General features: G+C 49.7%; 1 protein-coding gene across 2 annotated transcripts in view; it reads left to right on the plus strand.

Moving 5' to 3' along the window:
• The window catches only part of PSD2 (pleckstrin and Sec7 domain containing 2), a 90,572-nt gene that overhangs the window by 43,174 nt on the left and 31,654 nt on the right, over positions 1-15,744 (plus strand). For both annotated transcript variants that reach the window (XM_014959670.1, XM_014959671.1), the window contains exons 3-6: positions 501-1,035; positions 8,767-9,255; positions 10,632-10,826; positions 15,545-15,625. In XM_014959670.1, coding sequence (XP_014815156.1) covers positions 548-1,035; positions 8,767-9,255; positions 10,632-10,826; positions 15,545-15,625 — 1,253 coding nt within the window. In that variant the 5' untranslated portion in view covers positions 501-547. The remainder of the gene's footprint in view (positions 1-500; positions 1,036-8,766; positions 9,256-10,631; positions 10,827-15,544; positions 15,626-15,744) is intronic.

Consider the following 15,744-nt stretch of genomic DNA (forward strand, 5'->3'; position numbering starts at 1 on the left):
AAAAAAAAAAAAAAAAAAAAATCACACTAACCTCCTATTTCCCCTATTTCTCCTATTTCTGGCAGGCAAGGAGTACTTGGCAATAGCACGCCAGTAGCCAGCCTGGGAAAATCAGCTGTGCCACGTTCCTGTCCCCAGCCCTGGGCAGCTGAGTGCCACTGCTGGGGCACCAACAGCCTGCATGGTACAGGGCCCCTGTGCTGGGGGCTGGGGGTGTCTGGGGGTTATGAGAGGAGCAGGAGAAGGTGGGTGCCTGGGCCCCTGATGGCTCAGGACCACAACAGCAGATTTTCCTCTCCAGATCTCACTGTGCTGGGTAACGAGCTTTTGCAAAAGCAGCAAACCTCGTCCTTGCTTATATATTGAGGGGCTGAGAGGGGTGGGGGGCATTTTTCTGTCCTCCCCTTCAAAGTGCTGTCCTTCTGAACTGCTATTGACAAGCTCACTCCTTTCTGACAGCCCTCACGGGCGCCCGTGACGTGGTTTCTTTTCCGTTGTAGGTAGTCCCGAGGCAGAGCTGAGCGCAGGGAGGGAGAACAAGCGGAATATGAGCGAGAACAGCCACATCCCATGCTCGGCCGCAGGCTGCCAAGAACCGCATTTCTCGGGCTCACAGCCGGCCACGCTGGCCTGCGGCGACGGCGACGAGCAGCTCAGCCAGGCTCCGGAGCCTGCCAGCGGGAGAGCCAGCCCCCGGCAGGACGCTCGGCCCTCCCCGGCAGCGGAGGGGGAGCGCGGGGGCCCGGGGAACGGAGATCTGGGAGCGGCGGCGGAGCCGGGCGAGAGGCCGGGAGCGGGGACGGACGGCAGCCGTGCGAGCGGCCCGGAGCAGGGCCCGGCAGCGAACGGCGGGGAGGCAGAGCTGGCCACCGGGCAGGAGGAGGGGGGCGAGCCCGGCGGGGGCAGCGCGGATCCCGGAGAGAGGGGCTCCCCCGGCCAGGACAGACCCAGTGAAGCCCTCAGCGAGGAGCGGCGCCGCAGCAGCCTGGGCTCCTCAGAAGCTCTGGGTGCCGAGGAGCCCGAGGAGCCGTTTGGGTGAGTGTGAAGCCGTTGTAAGGTCGGCTCAGCTCTGGTTTGTGTGTGTTGTTTCTCGAGCCTCCTTGGTTCCAGTTATTCTGCCCACGTGTAACTCATCAATTTAAAAAGCTGCAGCTGCTCTTATGGCTGACTGTGGCTTTTCACTCTTTTTCTCCCTGTGCTTCTCACACTGCTTTTCCCTGTTACAAATGCAGAAAAGCTGTGATTATAGACAGTGTCTGCCCACAGAGGCACTGAAGTGAAGGAGAAGCTTTAGGGATGTCAGGGGTGCTGGTTGTGCTCACTTTGGGGGTGTGCCACTTCCAAGTTGAAGATTCAGCTGCAGCACTTACGGTAGATTTACCCAAGATAACTTAGGGCAAGCACGGCAGCTGGGGGATGATGAGAAGCAGGGCTTGCCCAGGAGCCTGGTATGCCCTGGAAGTCCCTGGCAGCGTGGCTCACTTGGGCAGTCCCTGGGGCTAGCAGGCTACAACTTTGCGTTAAAAGGACGGTGCTGTTATTAAGAGAGGTCAAGACACTGAGCTTTGCTCCCTGCTGCACCTGTAGCAGGTGTTACCAGAGCCTGGGTGGCACAGGCATAGCAGTGAGAGGACAGAGACACGAGTGTCACCCTGTTCTGAAGAGCCTGAGACAAACCAGCACGTGTGCCATGTTCTCCGGTCTCTGTGTCCTCTGTACTGGCAGCCTGTTTTCACGGGAGAACGCTCCAGGGCTGGGGGACACTCACATCAGTGCAATGTCCACAGCTGATTTTATGCCTCTGTAAGTGCCAAGACTCCCTGGTGCTCTGCAGGTTGGGGGCTGAGGGGAAATGACTGGTCAATGGGATGAGGTGGGGTGCTTCCAGTGACATCCCTGTGGGAGGAGTTTTGCCACCAGAAATCATCTAGGGGCCTGCATTGTAGCCAGCTGGTGTTTATGGCTGCTGTGAATCTTGTTGCCCTGCCTGTGTACCTACTGTGGCACAGGAAGGATGCTGCAAGCAGGAGGGGGCTGGAGAAGAGCAGAAGTTGTCACAGAGGAGCTTGGCCTTCTTAAGAAAATGTGTGAAAGGGAGAGGGTGGCCAAGAGGGGCCTGTGAATCACCTCTAGTTTAGTCCAGAGCAGGCTTCAGGCTGAGCCGTTTGTTCGGAGCGCTGTCTGGAGTGTAGGCAGGAGTGTCAGCAGAGCTGGGAAGCCGCACAGCGCGTGGGCTGACGACAGGCATCCCTGATTCATTGCACCTCCAGAGTTGAACAGGCTCCCCTGCAAAAAGCTGCTGGTTTCATTTACCCAAGGCCCCCACCAAGAAGGAGCAGCACTGTTCCAACAAGCACAATTGAAGGTACTGAAGAAGAGAGGAAGAGTGTCCAATGCAGACTGTTGATATCCTGAGAACTGGAGGAGTCCACCCCCAGGCAGGTCCCACGAGCCCTTTAAGCTATGTGGTCAGATCTTAGATGTCTGCAAGTCTCTCGGGTTGCAAGGGAATCGTATTTTCTCGGTATGTGGCTCCCTGGTAGAGATTGTGAGTTCAAGACGAATCTAAGGGTGGCCAGTGAATGCTGCTACAATCACTGAAAGTGCAATTATTTTAAGGTTCTAGAGCATGAATTGGGAGAACTGGCAGGCTGAGGATCTGGAGATGATGCAACATGACTGGGCTCTGCACGCACAGCCCATGATCTTATGCTCTAAACATATTTACTTGGATAGCAAATAAGTCTTTTGGGAAGCTGAATGCGCAAGGGATAAGTCACGCATTATTCAAAGGCAGAAGGGCAGCTGGAAAACTTCAGGGACACAGCTGAAATCTGGGAATACACACACTGCCTAAAATTGGGTTAGCTCACTGTTTTTGAGCTCCTTAGTACTTTGACCAGCTATCTTTAGGCTAAATGACAGAAGCATATGGCTGGGCCAAACACAGCATGGAGCTGGTCTTTCCTGACCGACTGTCTGGCTCTCCTAGATCAGTGTGGGTCAGGAGTAACAAAGATGACAGATGGATCGAGGCACTGAGAAGTAACTGTCATCTTGCATCATCTCTGAGTTTCCCCAGTTCTTTCTTTACTCTCCTTCAGTATGTTGCTGCTTCTGTTATGACCCGTTCTGGATATAGTAGAACCTGGGGTTTCTCTGTCTCTGGCCTAATGTTTTACCGATGAGCAGTCAACTATTCATTCCTGGGAATAAATAATTTATAATTTGCATGTTTTGGTACTCATATGATGCATTTTGTCCCTGCATTTAAAGTGCTTTACAAGAAGGGGTTGCAAGGTCCTTCCCGCTGCAAGGTTCTTCCCACTGAATCACTAGAGAAAAAGGAGAAAAAAGTCAACTGAGGTCATCAACTCCATGGTTGATCTGGAGAAAGAAAGCACGATTGACCCACTGAAGGTAGATTTGTGCATCAATGCAGGAAATGGTTGTTGAAAAGGTCCAGGAAATAAAGACAAAGCTTTAAATCTTGTGCTGCAGTTCTCATTAACTGGATCCCTTTTACACGCTTTCTAGTTTATCCCATTGGCATACCAATATACCATTTGTCAAAGCCACATTTTGTGATCATTGTACGTGTGTTGCCTATAGGTATTTCACCTTCCCAGAAGCCCCCAACATTGGCTCTGCTGAGCGCAGGGAGGTCACAGCTCTGCAGTCAAACTGAGAGTTTCACGAGTGAATGACACTCTCTGCTTTCAGTCCCAGAAATCATGCAATAAGGTCAAACTTGTTAGCAGAGGAATCCCCACCTTTGGTTTGTAGATACATCTAGTACCCGCAGGTTTGGGGCTGCTGCCTTGCCCACACATTTCCTCCCATGGCAACATATAGTCATTGAGCAATTCAAATTACATTAAATAAAGTTTCAGACAGACTTCACGGAAAGCCTGTGGTGCACGGGCAAGAAAGTCCTGATTTCCATCATGTCCTTCTCTGACAGACCTCCCCACTCCACCAACACAGCAAACTAGGTTCTTCTTTATTACAGCTAATTAACCAGTGAGAAGTGAAATATAAACAACTCAGTGCATAAAAACCCAGTACGGTTCAGCTGCAATAATAACCGAGTGCATTGCTCTGCATGCCTCGCCGTAAGCAATAAAACAGCATTTCAGAGATGACTGGGAAAAGCAGCACAGGCAATTAGATACAGTGGTGCTTCAATTCACTCACAAAACCTTGTGATTACAATGCAAATAAATATTCGGCTCCTTATTTAAGTAAAGCAATTGCCTACCCCACTGTGTAATAAGTATGTGACACTTCTCTGTAGGGAGGCTATGTCGAGTTCATTCACACAAGTGAGGTCTTCCGCTGTCTCCCACCTCAGCCTGCCTGGCTTTGCTTGAATTAGCTGGAGACAGTGCTCCTGGGCTGGTGTAAGCTCTTTGTCCTCTGTCTTCTCTGGGATGATGCTAAGAGAAATGCGATGTGCCTGACTTGTTGGTGCCCACTGACTCACCCAGGACCACAGCTCTTTCCTGTTCTTTGCGCTCTGTCCCACGCAGCCTTTGCTGGAGCATTTGTAGGGACACAGGCTTTTTCACTTTGTTGCCTGCTCTATGAGTTGGGCTCAAGGGATAAATAAAGGGCTGGAAAATAGAAGCTTTATGGTGTGAGCAGCTAATGGAAGTGACTCTGTTCAGTGTGGTGAGAGAGCAGGAACTGTCTGGTTTGGGATTATGGCAATGTGGGACCTGCTAAGTAATATCCAGGAGGTGCAGGGCTTGAAGGATCTTGATCGGTTTGATACCCAGAAGCAGCCAGGAGAATACCTACAGGCATAGCTGAAGTGCACAACACCCCTGGAAACACATGCTGTGCACCAAACCTCATGGGGTTGGGCCAGGGCAGGTCCTCCCGCATGGTGCTCCTGCACAAAGACGTGCTGGTGATGGGAGTGAAGCAATGCAGGCCAAGGGGTGGTGTGGTGGCTCTCATAGAGGATCTGGGGAAACTACAAAGGCTCAGGGTTTTTCCTTGGTGTGAGGAGTACATAGACCCTCTGTAGGGGAGGGGACATGGAAGTTCACTGGGGATGAGAGCTGTTGCAAGACGTTTGGCAATGGGACAAGCTTCCAAGGCAGGTCTGTAATTCCTACCACTGAGTGCAGCTGAAGCTGTTAAGTCCTTCCTGTCACAAGGGATGAGGTTTTTAAACTTTGTAGAAGGAGGAGATCTTTTCTCCACACAAAGTTATGACCGGGCACTGCATTTCACCCTGCAGGCATGGATGGATGGATTTGTAAAGACAAGCATTCCTGAGCATGAGGGGTCTTTGGGGTGTAACAGATAGTCTGTGGAGCTGCTGCTGTCTGATTAGTTTCTGCTTACGTCTGGCTTGCTGCATGGCTGGCTCTGGTGAACTGGGTGAGAGTTTTCTGAAGCCCTGAGCTCCTGGAATCAAGGGATTATATGCGTCTATGGATTCATGCAAGCTTTTACCCATGAGGTTGCAGAGCTAGGTTTGAAAACATAGTCAGGTTCAGACACAGGTATCATGAACATAGTGTAAGCCTCTAGGTGTCTTCCTCCTTGCACAGCCCTTCAGGTGGGTCTATCCTGTTCCCTGCATTGGGATCCCCTGTTCCTGCCGCAGCTCACCAGCCTGCTAGCCTGGCATCCTGCATCATGAAGAAGGGAGCATACTGACCCACTTGGGTTCTTCAGACTCTTGGGATCCTGAGAAATAAGAAACCTGAGAACACTGGTTTGTCCTCTACTCTTCAGTGGCCATTGCCCTGCCATGTTAGAAGCAGGAAAATCTTCCTTCATCCAAATCCTTCCCTAATTGCTGACCTGTGCCTGCTTCTCGCTGCAGCAGTGGGGCTATGTGCACCTCTGTCCTTGCAGTCTTCCCTCCTTACACTGGTTTTCTGTTCGTTGTCCACAGTTTCCCGTCTTGTGCTATGACTGTCTTTCATTCTTGTAGATTCTTGGAGGCAGGAGATCCCTGTTGGCAGAGAACCTCCTATCCTACACTGGCTGTAGCAAATAAGTGTGATAACCTTTAAGACTTCCTTATGTGAAGGGATGCCAGGTCCAATTTTATTGCCTTCAGTTAATGCTCATGGAAATGCTGAGTTCTTGCTGCCATGCTGATGAGGGTGCTGAAGGACAACTCGTCCATGTGAGGCATGGTGTATCCTGTGCTGCCCATGAGAACTGGCTGCTCCACAAAAATGGCAAGGTGTACATTCCCTAGCCCTTAGGGCCACCTTGTCCTGAAATAGCCAGCCATCTTCCACTCTGCCTGAGGCATTTTGAAGGGCTAGGATTTCCAGGAATGGATGACACTACATCGGTATATCTGAACGAGTAAATTCAGGGCCTTATTAACCTTCTTTCTTCAGGGGCAGCCTTTCCTCCTTGGTACTTGCTTAGCTGTGCAGCAGAAATACAGGCAAGTCCTTCCTGCCTTGAGAGAAGCAAGTATGCACCCCAGATCAGTAATGGTATGGGTAGACCTGGCTTTAGGGGTCCATTGAGCCTATGCCTAGGCATGGCAGTGATGTTCAGAATAGCTCTGGCCCGGGGCATCTGTAAGCTGCAGATGGAGCTGGGAGCTGGAAACATGTGGTTGGCTGTGGGCTGGGCTGTCAGGAGTGGTTGCTTTGCTTTCCCTGTTCTCTGCTGACTGCTGGTGGAGATGGGATACAAGGCTGTACCTTTCTTCCTCTCTTTACTTTTGCTATAAGTGATTCCATGGAGTGTGGTGTGTGGCTCACTTTCCCCACCTAAAAGACTGAACTGTTTTGTAAAGTGCATTCAGAAGTGTCCAAATTCCTAGGAAACACTTTCATAGCTCTGGCATGTCTGGCTCACGAGTGCTTTGCTGCCTCTGAGCTAGAGCCGCTCCCTTCCAAGGTCCATTTCCAATCTCTTCTGTGCCACATGATGCTCTGCAAGGCTGGGAGTGGGCTGACACTGGCACCCAGTAGGAACCATTACTAACAGTATATGGATTTGGGCATGCACAGGTACAGGATCTCCTTAGCTGGCACAAGAAACTTGCTCATCCCCAATCCACCCCCAGAATTCAGCTCTGGGAAATGTTGTCTGCTGCAAAGGGAGGCCGTGCTCATTGGGAGAGGCACTAGGGCCCAGCCATGACATTGACACAGGGTTTCCAAACAGAAATAACCATAGTTATTATAACCATGAGGAGGTGCAGCAACTAAGCAACAACTAAGCAGCAACTAAGCACCTGTCCTTGTGCTTGTTCACCACCCTCCCCTATGAGATGAGGGAGAGAGTCAGAAGCGCAAAAGCAAGAAGACTTATGGGTCAAGATAAAAGCAGTTTAGTAAATGGAGAAGAGAGGAAAAAAAAACGACACCAGTGATACAAAAAGCAATCATTCACCACCTCCCAGCAGCAGAGTGATGCCCAGCCGGTCTCTGAGCAATGGCCACTTTGAAAGACCAAACCCACATTTTTTTTCTTTTTTTTTTTTCTTTTTCCTGAGCATGAGATTATATGGAATGATATATCCCTTTGGTCAGTTCAGGTCAGCTGTCACATCTGTGTTCCCTCCGAGCCTCTTGCCTACCCAGAGACTGCTTGGTGGGAAGTGAAAAGTAGAGGAAGTCTTGATGCTGTGCAGGCACATTCAGCAATATACGAGTGCATTATCAACACTGTTTTAGCGCAACTCTAAACCACAGCACTGTATGTGCTGCTGTGAAGGAAGTTAACTCCATCACAGGCGGAGGAAAAGCAGCTTACTCTTCCCTTAACTTTCATCCGTATCACAGAATGAAGTGCCTGGTTCTGACAAAGCAGATGACAGCAGCGTCTGCTGGAAGCGGGGAGGCAGGCTTCACCTGAGAAGCCCGGGGTATTTTAGGCAGGTCCTTGCAGCCTGGTCTATTTCAGGAGGCACTGGGTCCTCCCAGCTCCAGAGGGCTCCCAGTGCAGTGAGTGTTGCTGGATTTGACTCAGATGAATTCTCCCAGTGGGGGTTCACATTGAAATGTACACTGGAATGAATGCCCCTGCATTCAAAGCCAAACAGAGCTGTGGTTGCTGATGGTCATCCATGTATACCTGGAACCTAGGCCTGTAGGTTGATGCATTTCGCAGCCTCCTGTCCTGCCTGTAATGCTCTGCCTGAATCCCACAGGCTGGCTGTAAAGCAGCATGGAGCCTCCCCTGCCTGGGTATATGTCCATCACCTTTTACATCCCTCTTAGTGGAAAGGAAACTATTTTGGGGTGTCTTGCACTTCTAGGGTGCCTCATCTAAGAAAAAAGACTGAAGTTACAGCCTATTAATTGCTCCCTAAAAGCTTCTGCTTTTTCTCCGCTAAAAAAGGGATCAAGGACATTTGCTGCCAGCTTCCAAAGTTAGATGAAATGTCCTTGATCTTAAGGATTTTCATGGTTTTGAAGTAGCCATAATTGGAGCACTCGAAGGGAGAGATAACCTGCAGATTAAGTCCATTCTGGCAGTGGATCCAGTAGCCAGTGTCAGATGCAAATGCCTCCAGTTCTGGCCTTTTACTGGGGCATAACCAAATTAAGGGTTGGCTGGGTTTTATGCTCATCATAAAACCCTGCCTTTTTCATCTCTAGAAGCTTGTAATAAAATTGGGAACCAGGCAGGTTATATCACAGAAAGGTCCCAAGGGCCTATAATCACAGCATCCATTTTTGCCTCTTCTCTTGCCTCCTAGCTCCAAGTGGAACAATGCAAGCAATTACCTTGACATTATTTTCTATGTGTCCCCTTTTGGTCCAGGTTTGCTTCTGGAGATGCCAAGCTGAGCTTCAGTGACGATGACAAGGAACATTTTCAATTCAAAGACATCAGGGATGGGTTCAGCTCGACCTTTGAGAAGATTGTTGAGTCTGACCTTATGAAGGGTACATACTACAGCAGCTTGGATTCGTTGGATGTCCTCTCTCTCACAGATGAGACAGACAGCTGTGTCAGTTTTGAGGCCCCACTCACCCCATTGATCCAGCAAAGAGTCAAGGAAAGCCCAGAGCTCTTGGAGCAGAAACTGGTAGCCCAGCAGAGAGAAGTCCTTCATCACATGGCTGCTGATAAGCAAGAACAGGCAGCAGCAAAGCCAGTGGAGGGAGATTTTGGGAGCCCTCTCAGGCACTCAATTACCAGCAGCAGGTCGGAGAACGTGCTCAGTCGGTTGTCCTTGAAGAGTATCCCAAATGGGTTCCACGTAGAAGGGTCGGAGGAAGACACCACCAAGATCATTAACTCCATCAGGTAAGGCAGGCTGGGAGTTCCTTGGGCAAAGGGGTCCCAGTCCAGGAGCACAGCTCAGAGGACATGATAGAAGTAGAGCTGCTTTTTTTCCCCTCATGCTTCCTCTCATGTGCTGTCATGGCAGAGGCCAAACACAAACAGGAAAATCTTTCCTATCTGTAGGTTAGGACTGCAGCTGGAGACCAAGGTCTCATGGCATGCAACCAACAAGTCCAAGGTCAACCTCTGTCTGAATCTTCCTTATTCTCAAACCCAGACCCCTAATCTACTTGTGAGCTGCAGAGTCCTGTAGGAGCCCTGTGAGCCCAAGAAAAGGCAAGACTCTGCCCTTGGTGTTCATTTTTGCTCTGGAGGTCACCACCATTCCTCACAAATCCCATCTGTTCTTACAGCAGGCAAAGCCAAGGCTTCTCTGGGTAGGCCACAGCCATGTCTGCCTGATATCTGCAAAAGCCCTTAGCAGGTTGGAGGCAGTCAAGCACACCCCCAAGTATGCTCTGAAGTGCAGAGAAACCTCAAGGTTTCACTTAGGACTGGGTGCCTCCATAGAGGCTTCCATAAAGGTTCTTCTGCAGGCAGTGAGGCAGTGAGAAGATCAGCAGAGGCTTCATCCTCTGATCCAACTCAGGCCCAAACCCTCGTCCTTGGGAGGCAGCAGCTCATCTGCAGGGCAGTTCCTTGCAGAGGAAGCCAGGTGATGAGCAGCCAGGTCATGGGAGAGCTGGAGTAAGGAGGTATGTCTAGCTAGCTATCAAGCCTTCATGATCCACACCACTCAAAATGGGCAAATAGGTTCCATAATACTATAACTGGTTTCGGGCAAGATAATAGACATGCAGGCCCACCTACACAATGCCAGTGGGTCTGCTCAGCCTGTTGACTGTGGCAACAGCCAGCAGCTGGGAGAGGAGCAGCCCACCAGGGACAGCAGGTCCGCTGTCAGTCCCACTGGCATGATTTGTACAAGTGCAGTTTCTCATCCTTGAAAATACTCTTAACTGAAAAGCATAACATCCCTATCCCTAAGATTTCCTAGATGTCCACATCTCTGAAAGAGCTTGGTATCCTTTTCTATACCAGTGGAGAGAGAGGAAGCTTAAAAAGGTGTTGGGGCTGCTTGCTTTGAATGGATACATCTTCATTTCTCAGTGAGAAGTCACCTTCTTTTCAACCTTTTTTTTTTCAAATTTGAAATTAAACTGTACTATTTCATTTGATCTGAAATGAGAGAGGGTTTGAGCAATGTCCAATTCACAAACAAGTTGTTGTTTTTTCGTATTTTCGGTTAGGACAAGAAGAAATCAAAATATGGAACTTTCTGTAGTTTCATGGTGTTGCATTGCTGCTCCTTGAATTGTTTTTTTGTTTCTGTGTAGTGACGCCAGCTTGAAAGACGTGCTGTCAGACTCTGACTCTGACATGGGCAGCATGGAGCAGCTTGACCAGGGCAGCACAGACACGTTAGCAAACGGCTGCAGGGTGGATAGCGAGGCTGCCAAGAGGCTGGCCAAGCGCCTCTACAACCTCGAAGGGTTCAAGCGCTGCGATGTGGCACGCCAGCTTGGGAAAAAGTAAGTGGAACTTTGGGTTGCAGCCAACCCTACAAGGGGGTCGACTGAGATGGCAGCATTGAGCACGGCCAGCAGAAACAGCTGTGGTAGGGAGGTTCTGGGGAGCAGTGGTCATTCTGGGAGGACAGGTCAAAGGCAGGAAGGGACAAGCCTGCTGTCACCAGGGCTTTAAGGGTGGAGTTGGGGCTGTTGAAGATCCTTCCAGTTGAAACTGGTCCAAGTCCAATGCCCTTGAAATCTGAATCCTACAAGTTGCTCGCATGTACTGGGCATTAACTGCCACAAGCTGCTGCCCGCCAGAACGAAGAGTTCCCTGTGTTTGGTAAGGGCTCAGCAAGACCCTGCCTAAAGTAATCCCCAGGCTGAAGGGTTTGGGATCCACACCTGAACCTACACTGGGCTCCCTACCAGTCTCCAGGTTTTTAATGTGTGCACCTCAAAATCTTCTTGCTGCAGTGTCCCCTGACTCAGTCTGTACAGATGACATGAAGGGTTTGGTGGAGAGCCAGGTACATGCCAAAAGTCCAAGCACCTCAGCTGATAGGTTTGTCTGGGTAAGGCAGAAGGAAAATAAAACATGTTTATTCAAAAATGAGAGAGTCTCTAAGATACAGAGTAACAGAAATGAGTGTAGCAGTTAGCAGATTATTTTAAGATGCTAGTGGGTGTGAGGACACCAATCCACATCTTCCTTCTCCTGGATCAGATATAACCTGTGTTGCTGGGTTTTTTTGATGTACTTGCAATGTCTTACTCTTCTCTGGATGAGCAGGACACAAATGTCCCTCAGCAAATACCCCAGCTTTCAGTACCAAGGATTGTCTGTGACTCCCAGCTTAGTCCTGGCACAGAAGGAGCCCACAAAGTATCTCCTTGAGAGAATCTTTGTATCATCTGGCAGCAACCTTGTTCTTCTCTTTTGCTCTGGTTCTTGTGCCAGGTGCATTGCTGGTTGCTGCTCCCTCACATCTAGCATCTTCACCTTTCTTGCAAATTTGCCATGCCAGCTTACTGAATGGGGGAAGTTTAAGCAATTGATCTCTGGGGGTGCATCTGAGTGTGTCCCTTTGCTAGTTCCTGCAATCCTGACTCATACCTGCAATACGCACACCTTGGAAAGCTGTTTGGTGACCCACATTTGGGAGTTGACATAGCCTTTAAAAGAGAATTTCTGTTTTGATTGGCTGGGTTTTTGACATCTGAATAATTTCCCAGCACAAGAACTGGATACAGCTGCAGGCCCTTGAATCAAGCAAGCAGATTTGCAGAGCAGGAAAAGAAAAAGGATGAAGTGTGTTTCAAATTGGTCTTGCTCGCTTAAGACCATGTAAGACGAACCTGCAGTGGTGGGAGCAGGGTAAGTTTAAGTCATGCTTTCAGGCCAGCTTCATGTAGGAGGTGGACTGGCTAGGAGGGTTGTTCAAAAAGTAAAATCTTAAAAATTAGTTAAAGCTTTTTAACTCATTTTAACCCCCCCCCCCCTTTTTTTTTTTTTTCTTTGTGAATACTGGCAATTTTCTCTGGCAAATTTTTCTGGAAAAAAAACAACCACCAAAAAATAAAAAACAAAGCAAGCCAAAAACAATTCTTCCTTGTCAAACACGTAGAAAAGGCTTGATGAACAAGGAATTGGAGGGTGGGTATCTCCAAATACTTTATTTCCAGCAGACACAATTCTGTGAAGTTAATCTCAAATCCAGAAATTATCTTTGTCTTTTTATCTGTGTTTTGGCAACTGAACCCTCCATGGAAGATTCTTGTTCCTGGGTTTGTCTGTGGCTTTGTCTCAGCTCTGTCACTACCCATGGTCACACATCTCTTGGTGGATGGAGGTTGAACTGTGTCAGCTGCCAGACTTTGAAGATGGTAGGGCCAAGCACTTCCTTTCAAGGTGTTCCAGGAGAGCACTGTGCTCCCAACACCACACAGGCAGCAACAAAGTAGGCAGCAGAGCACTGAGAACTGGGGCGTCTGGCAGTCCCATGGTCAGTATGGCACGGGCATGCAGTGTATTTTCCTCCCCTGGAGATTAGGTGAATTTTATTTAGCCAAACTTCCTATGGACAATTGGTTTTTTTGACCCAAGTGACTGTGGCACAAAAAAAGATTCTGGACTGTACAGCTTGGCTCTGTAGGACAGTGTGATTCAGGCTGCAAAACAACACATATCTGTCCATGTCCAGCCATGTAGGAGTGAAACTGGGAGGTCAGTAAGCACTCTTGGTGCCTGGACCTTTCCAAACTAGGCAGAGAGAGGAAGCATCAAGCTGGAATGTAAGGTGAGAGGAGGTCTGTAGAGCCAGGGGATTCCAGACGTGTCCCCGTGGGAAATGCCGTGTTATTCTTTTGGGCATGTCTCTGTCATTTCTGGGCTGCATGGTGGAAGTATCACTGGTTCCTGCAAGAGGGACTGGGATTGACACAGAGAGAGAGAATGAGGAAACCAGAGCAAAGACCTAAACTCACCTTAGTGTACACCATGATCTTGCCCTGGCCAGTGTTGGAGCTCTGTGTCCCAGGCATGCCTGGGGCATGTTAACTGGCTCTGGAGCTCAGGGAGAAGCGTCCATCAATGTCACCGAGCCCCTGGCTAGACATAGGAATTTGTTGCTTCCTAGGGGCTGGCTGCATTCATGTGTCCTGGAATACTGTCCAGTTCCCTTGGCAGAGATGGCAATGCCTGCCTGGAGCTTTTCCAAGCAAAGAGGAACCAAGTGAGGCACATGGGAAGGCACAATAGGCACCCAGGCTGGGTTCCGTTGGCACCACAGCATCTGGCACAAACCACTTGTCCTGAGGGTCACAAATTCCCTATGGACTCCTGGCCTTCAGCAAGACCCAGTGAGCTGAAAGACAGGCAGCAAGGCCTGCCTACCTTCCTGTGCTTCCCTGATGGGAGAGAGTGGGAGGAAGGGGAGCTCCTACCCACCTTCATCCTGCCTTACTATAGGTCTAGTTAAGATTATAAATGAGGATGTAGCTCCCAGTGTAGGCCATGAAGACATTTCAAGGGCAATTCAGCCCACCCAAGATCTGTGCTGGGCTGTAGACATGTTAAGTCTTTTGGCTTTAGGGAGCCTTGGGCAGGGCCAGTCCTTCAAGCCCAGCTTGAGTTAAGTGGGGCGAGATAGTCACCGTTCTGCCCTGTTGATTGCTGCAGTGCTGCAGTAGTTGGCAGTTGTTGCTGTGTACCCAGTGCCCAGAGTGCCCAAGAGGGTCCCCAGGAGACCTGGTAAATAGGTGCCGAAACAGAAGGAATCCGACCTTTTCTTCTGGGAGTCTACAACTGCATCTGTGAAGTGGGACCTGATCTGTGAAAAGGAGAGCACTGGCTAGTTCCCAGCACTGGCATAGGCAATGCACGAGGTCTTCTGCAGACTTAGAGCTAAGAAGATCCCAAAGGAGGTCTGGGGCTTGCTTGTTTCTGCTCATTCTTTGGCACAGCAGTGAAGATGTGGTGACATCTGCTTTCACAAACCTGTGGTCATTTCCTGAATGTCACATTACCTTTCTGTCAAATCCCAGGACAAGTGGAGAGGTCTCCCTGGGAAGCTGGCAGGAATCTGCATGCCAATCATTGTGGCACAGCTTCAGACAGGCTAACCCGGGGGGGGGCGCCATGGGGCCTTGAGCACATGTTCTTCCCCAGAGCAAGCAATCCCAAATGATAAAATTGTTTTATGAGTGTGAGGCCTTGTGGCTTCGTACAGCTTTGAAACAGCCTTCTCTGCAAATTCCAGCACCAATGGTTATGTCCTGCCTCTCAAAACTCAGCCTGGACCTCTCCCATGGAGCTGTCACACTGCTCTGTCTGATCCTGCTATGTGTTGTGCTTCCAAACAGCTTTACAGCATCCACCTTGCAGCAGAAGATGAAACAATGCTGGAGAAAAAGCAATGAATTCCACCTGTAACATGTCCCGGTTTGAAACTGGATGTGCAACACTTAGCAATATGCTTTTCATTTTGTGGAGAGAAGGAAAATGAATTGTATATGGCAAAGGCTGAGCATGTTGAGGTCATCTCCCATTCCTTGCCAGCATTCATTGATTATTCTTGCACTTGTGCTACCTGAGTTGGGCAGACAGAGGAACTTAACAGCATCCATTCTGGCTTTAAAGGCAAGACATCTCCAAGCATCCTTCAGAAATGTGGTTGGGGAATGGTTTTTTGAGTAGCATTCAGGCATGAGCAGGGCCAGAAGCTCAGCTGAGCTATCCCACTCCAGGTCCCAGGGACATCCATCTGGCATGCAAGAAAAGTGCTGTGAAGAGAGGGTGGGATGGGAGCCAATGTGTAGTAAAGAGCAGGAATATTGCAGTAGAAGGAGGGGATATGTCCAGCAATGGGAGAGTATTAGGTAAGAGAAAAGGTGCCAGATGACCACAGGACATCCTTACGGCCTCCTCCCGCTGGCTGGTTTGGAAGGAGGCTCTGCCTGGCCAGCAGCACAGCAGAGGGTAGCACTGGGGCCCACATCTCTCATTCCCAGGTGTCTAGGGCTGGTAGCTGCAGTGCTAGGCTATGGGCGCATTAAGGCACTTTAGAGGTCTTCCAGCAGCACTTTGAGCTAGGAGAAAGTACCCCTGGGTCTGGGATCATGTCTGCAGTGTCTCGTTGGGAGTTTGGGCTGGTCAGGAAACAGCAACCTTCTGTTCCTCTTGTAGATAGTGTCTTCTTCCCTGATGAAAGGGCTGACTACTCCCTCTTTAATTACAGTAACGAATTTAGCAAGTTGGTAGCAGAGGAGTATCTCAGCTTCTTTGACTTCACTGGCCTGACCCTTGACAAAGCACTCAGGTGAGCTGGTCTCTGGCACTCCCGCTTAGGGCCTGGGCTGGACAGAGTGGAGCAGCGCGGTGGGTTTCTCCTCCAGGCTTCCTGATGCTATGGAGGCTGTCCATGTGAAAGGGGCGGGG

This window comes from Calidris pugnax, unplaced genomic scaffold (genome assembly GCF_001431845.1).
Source record: "Calidris pugnax isolate Ruff unplaced genomic scaffold, ASM143184v1 scaffold418, whole genome shotgun sequence".
Taxonomy (NCBI): Eukaryota; Metazoa; Chordata; class Aves; order Charadriiformes; family Scolopacidae; genus Calidris; species Calidris pugnax.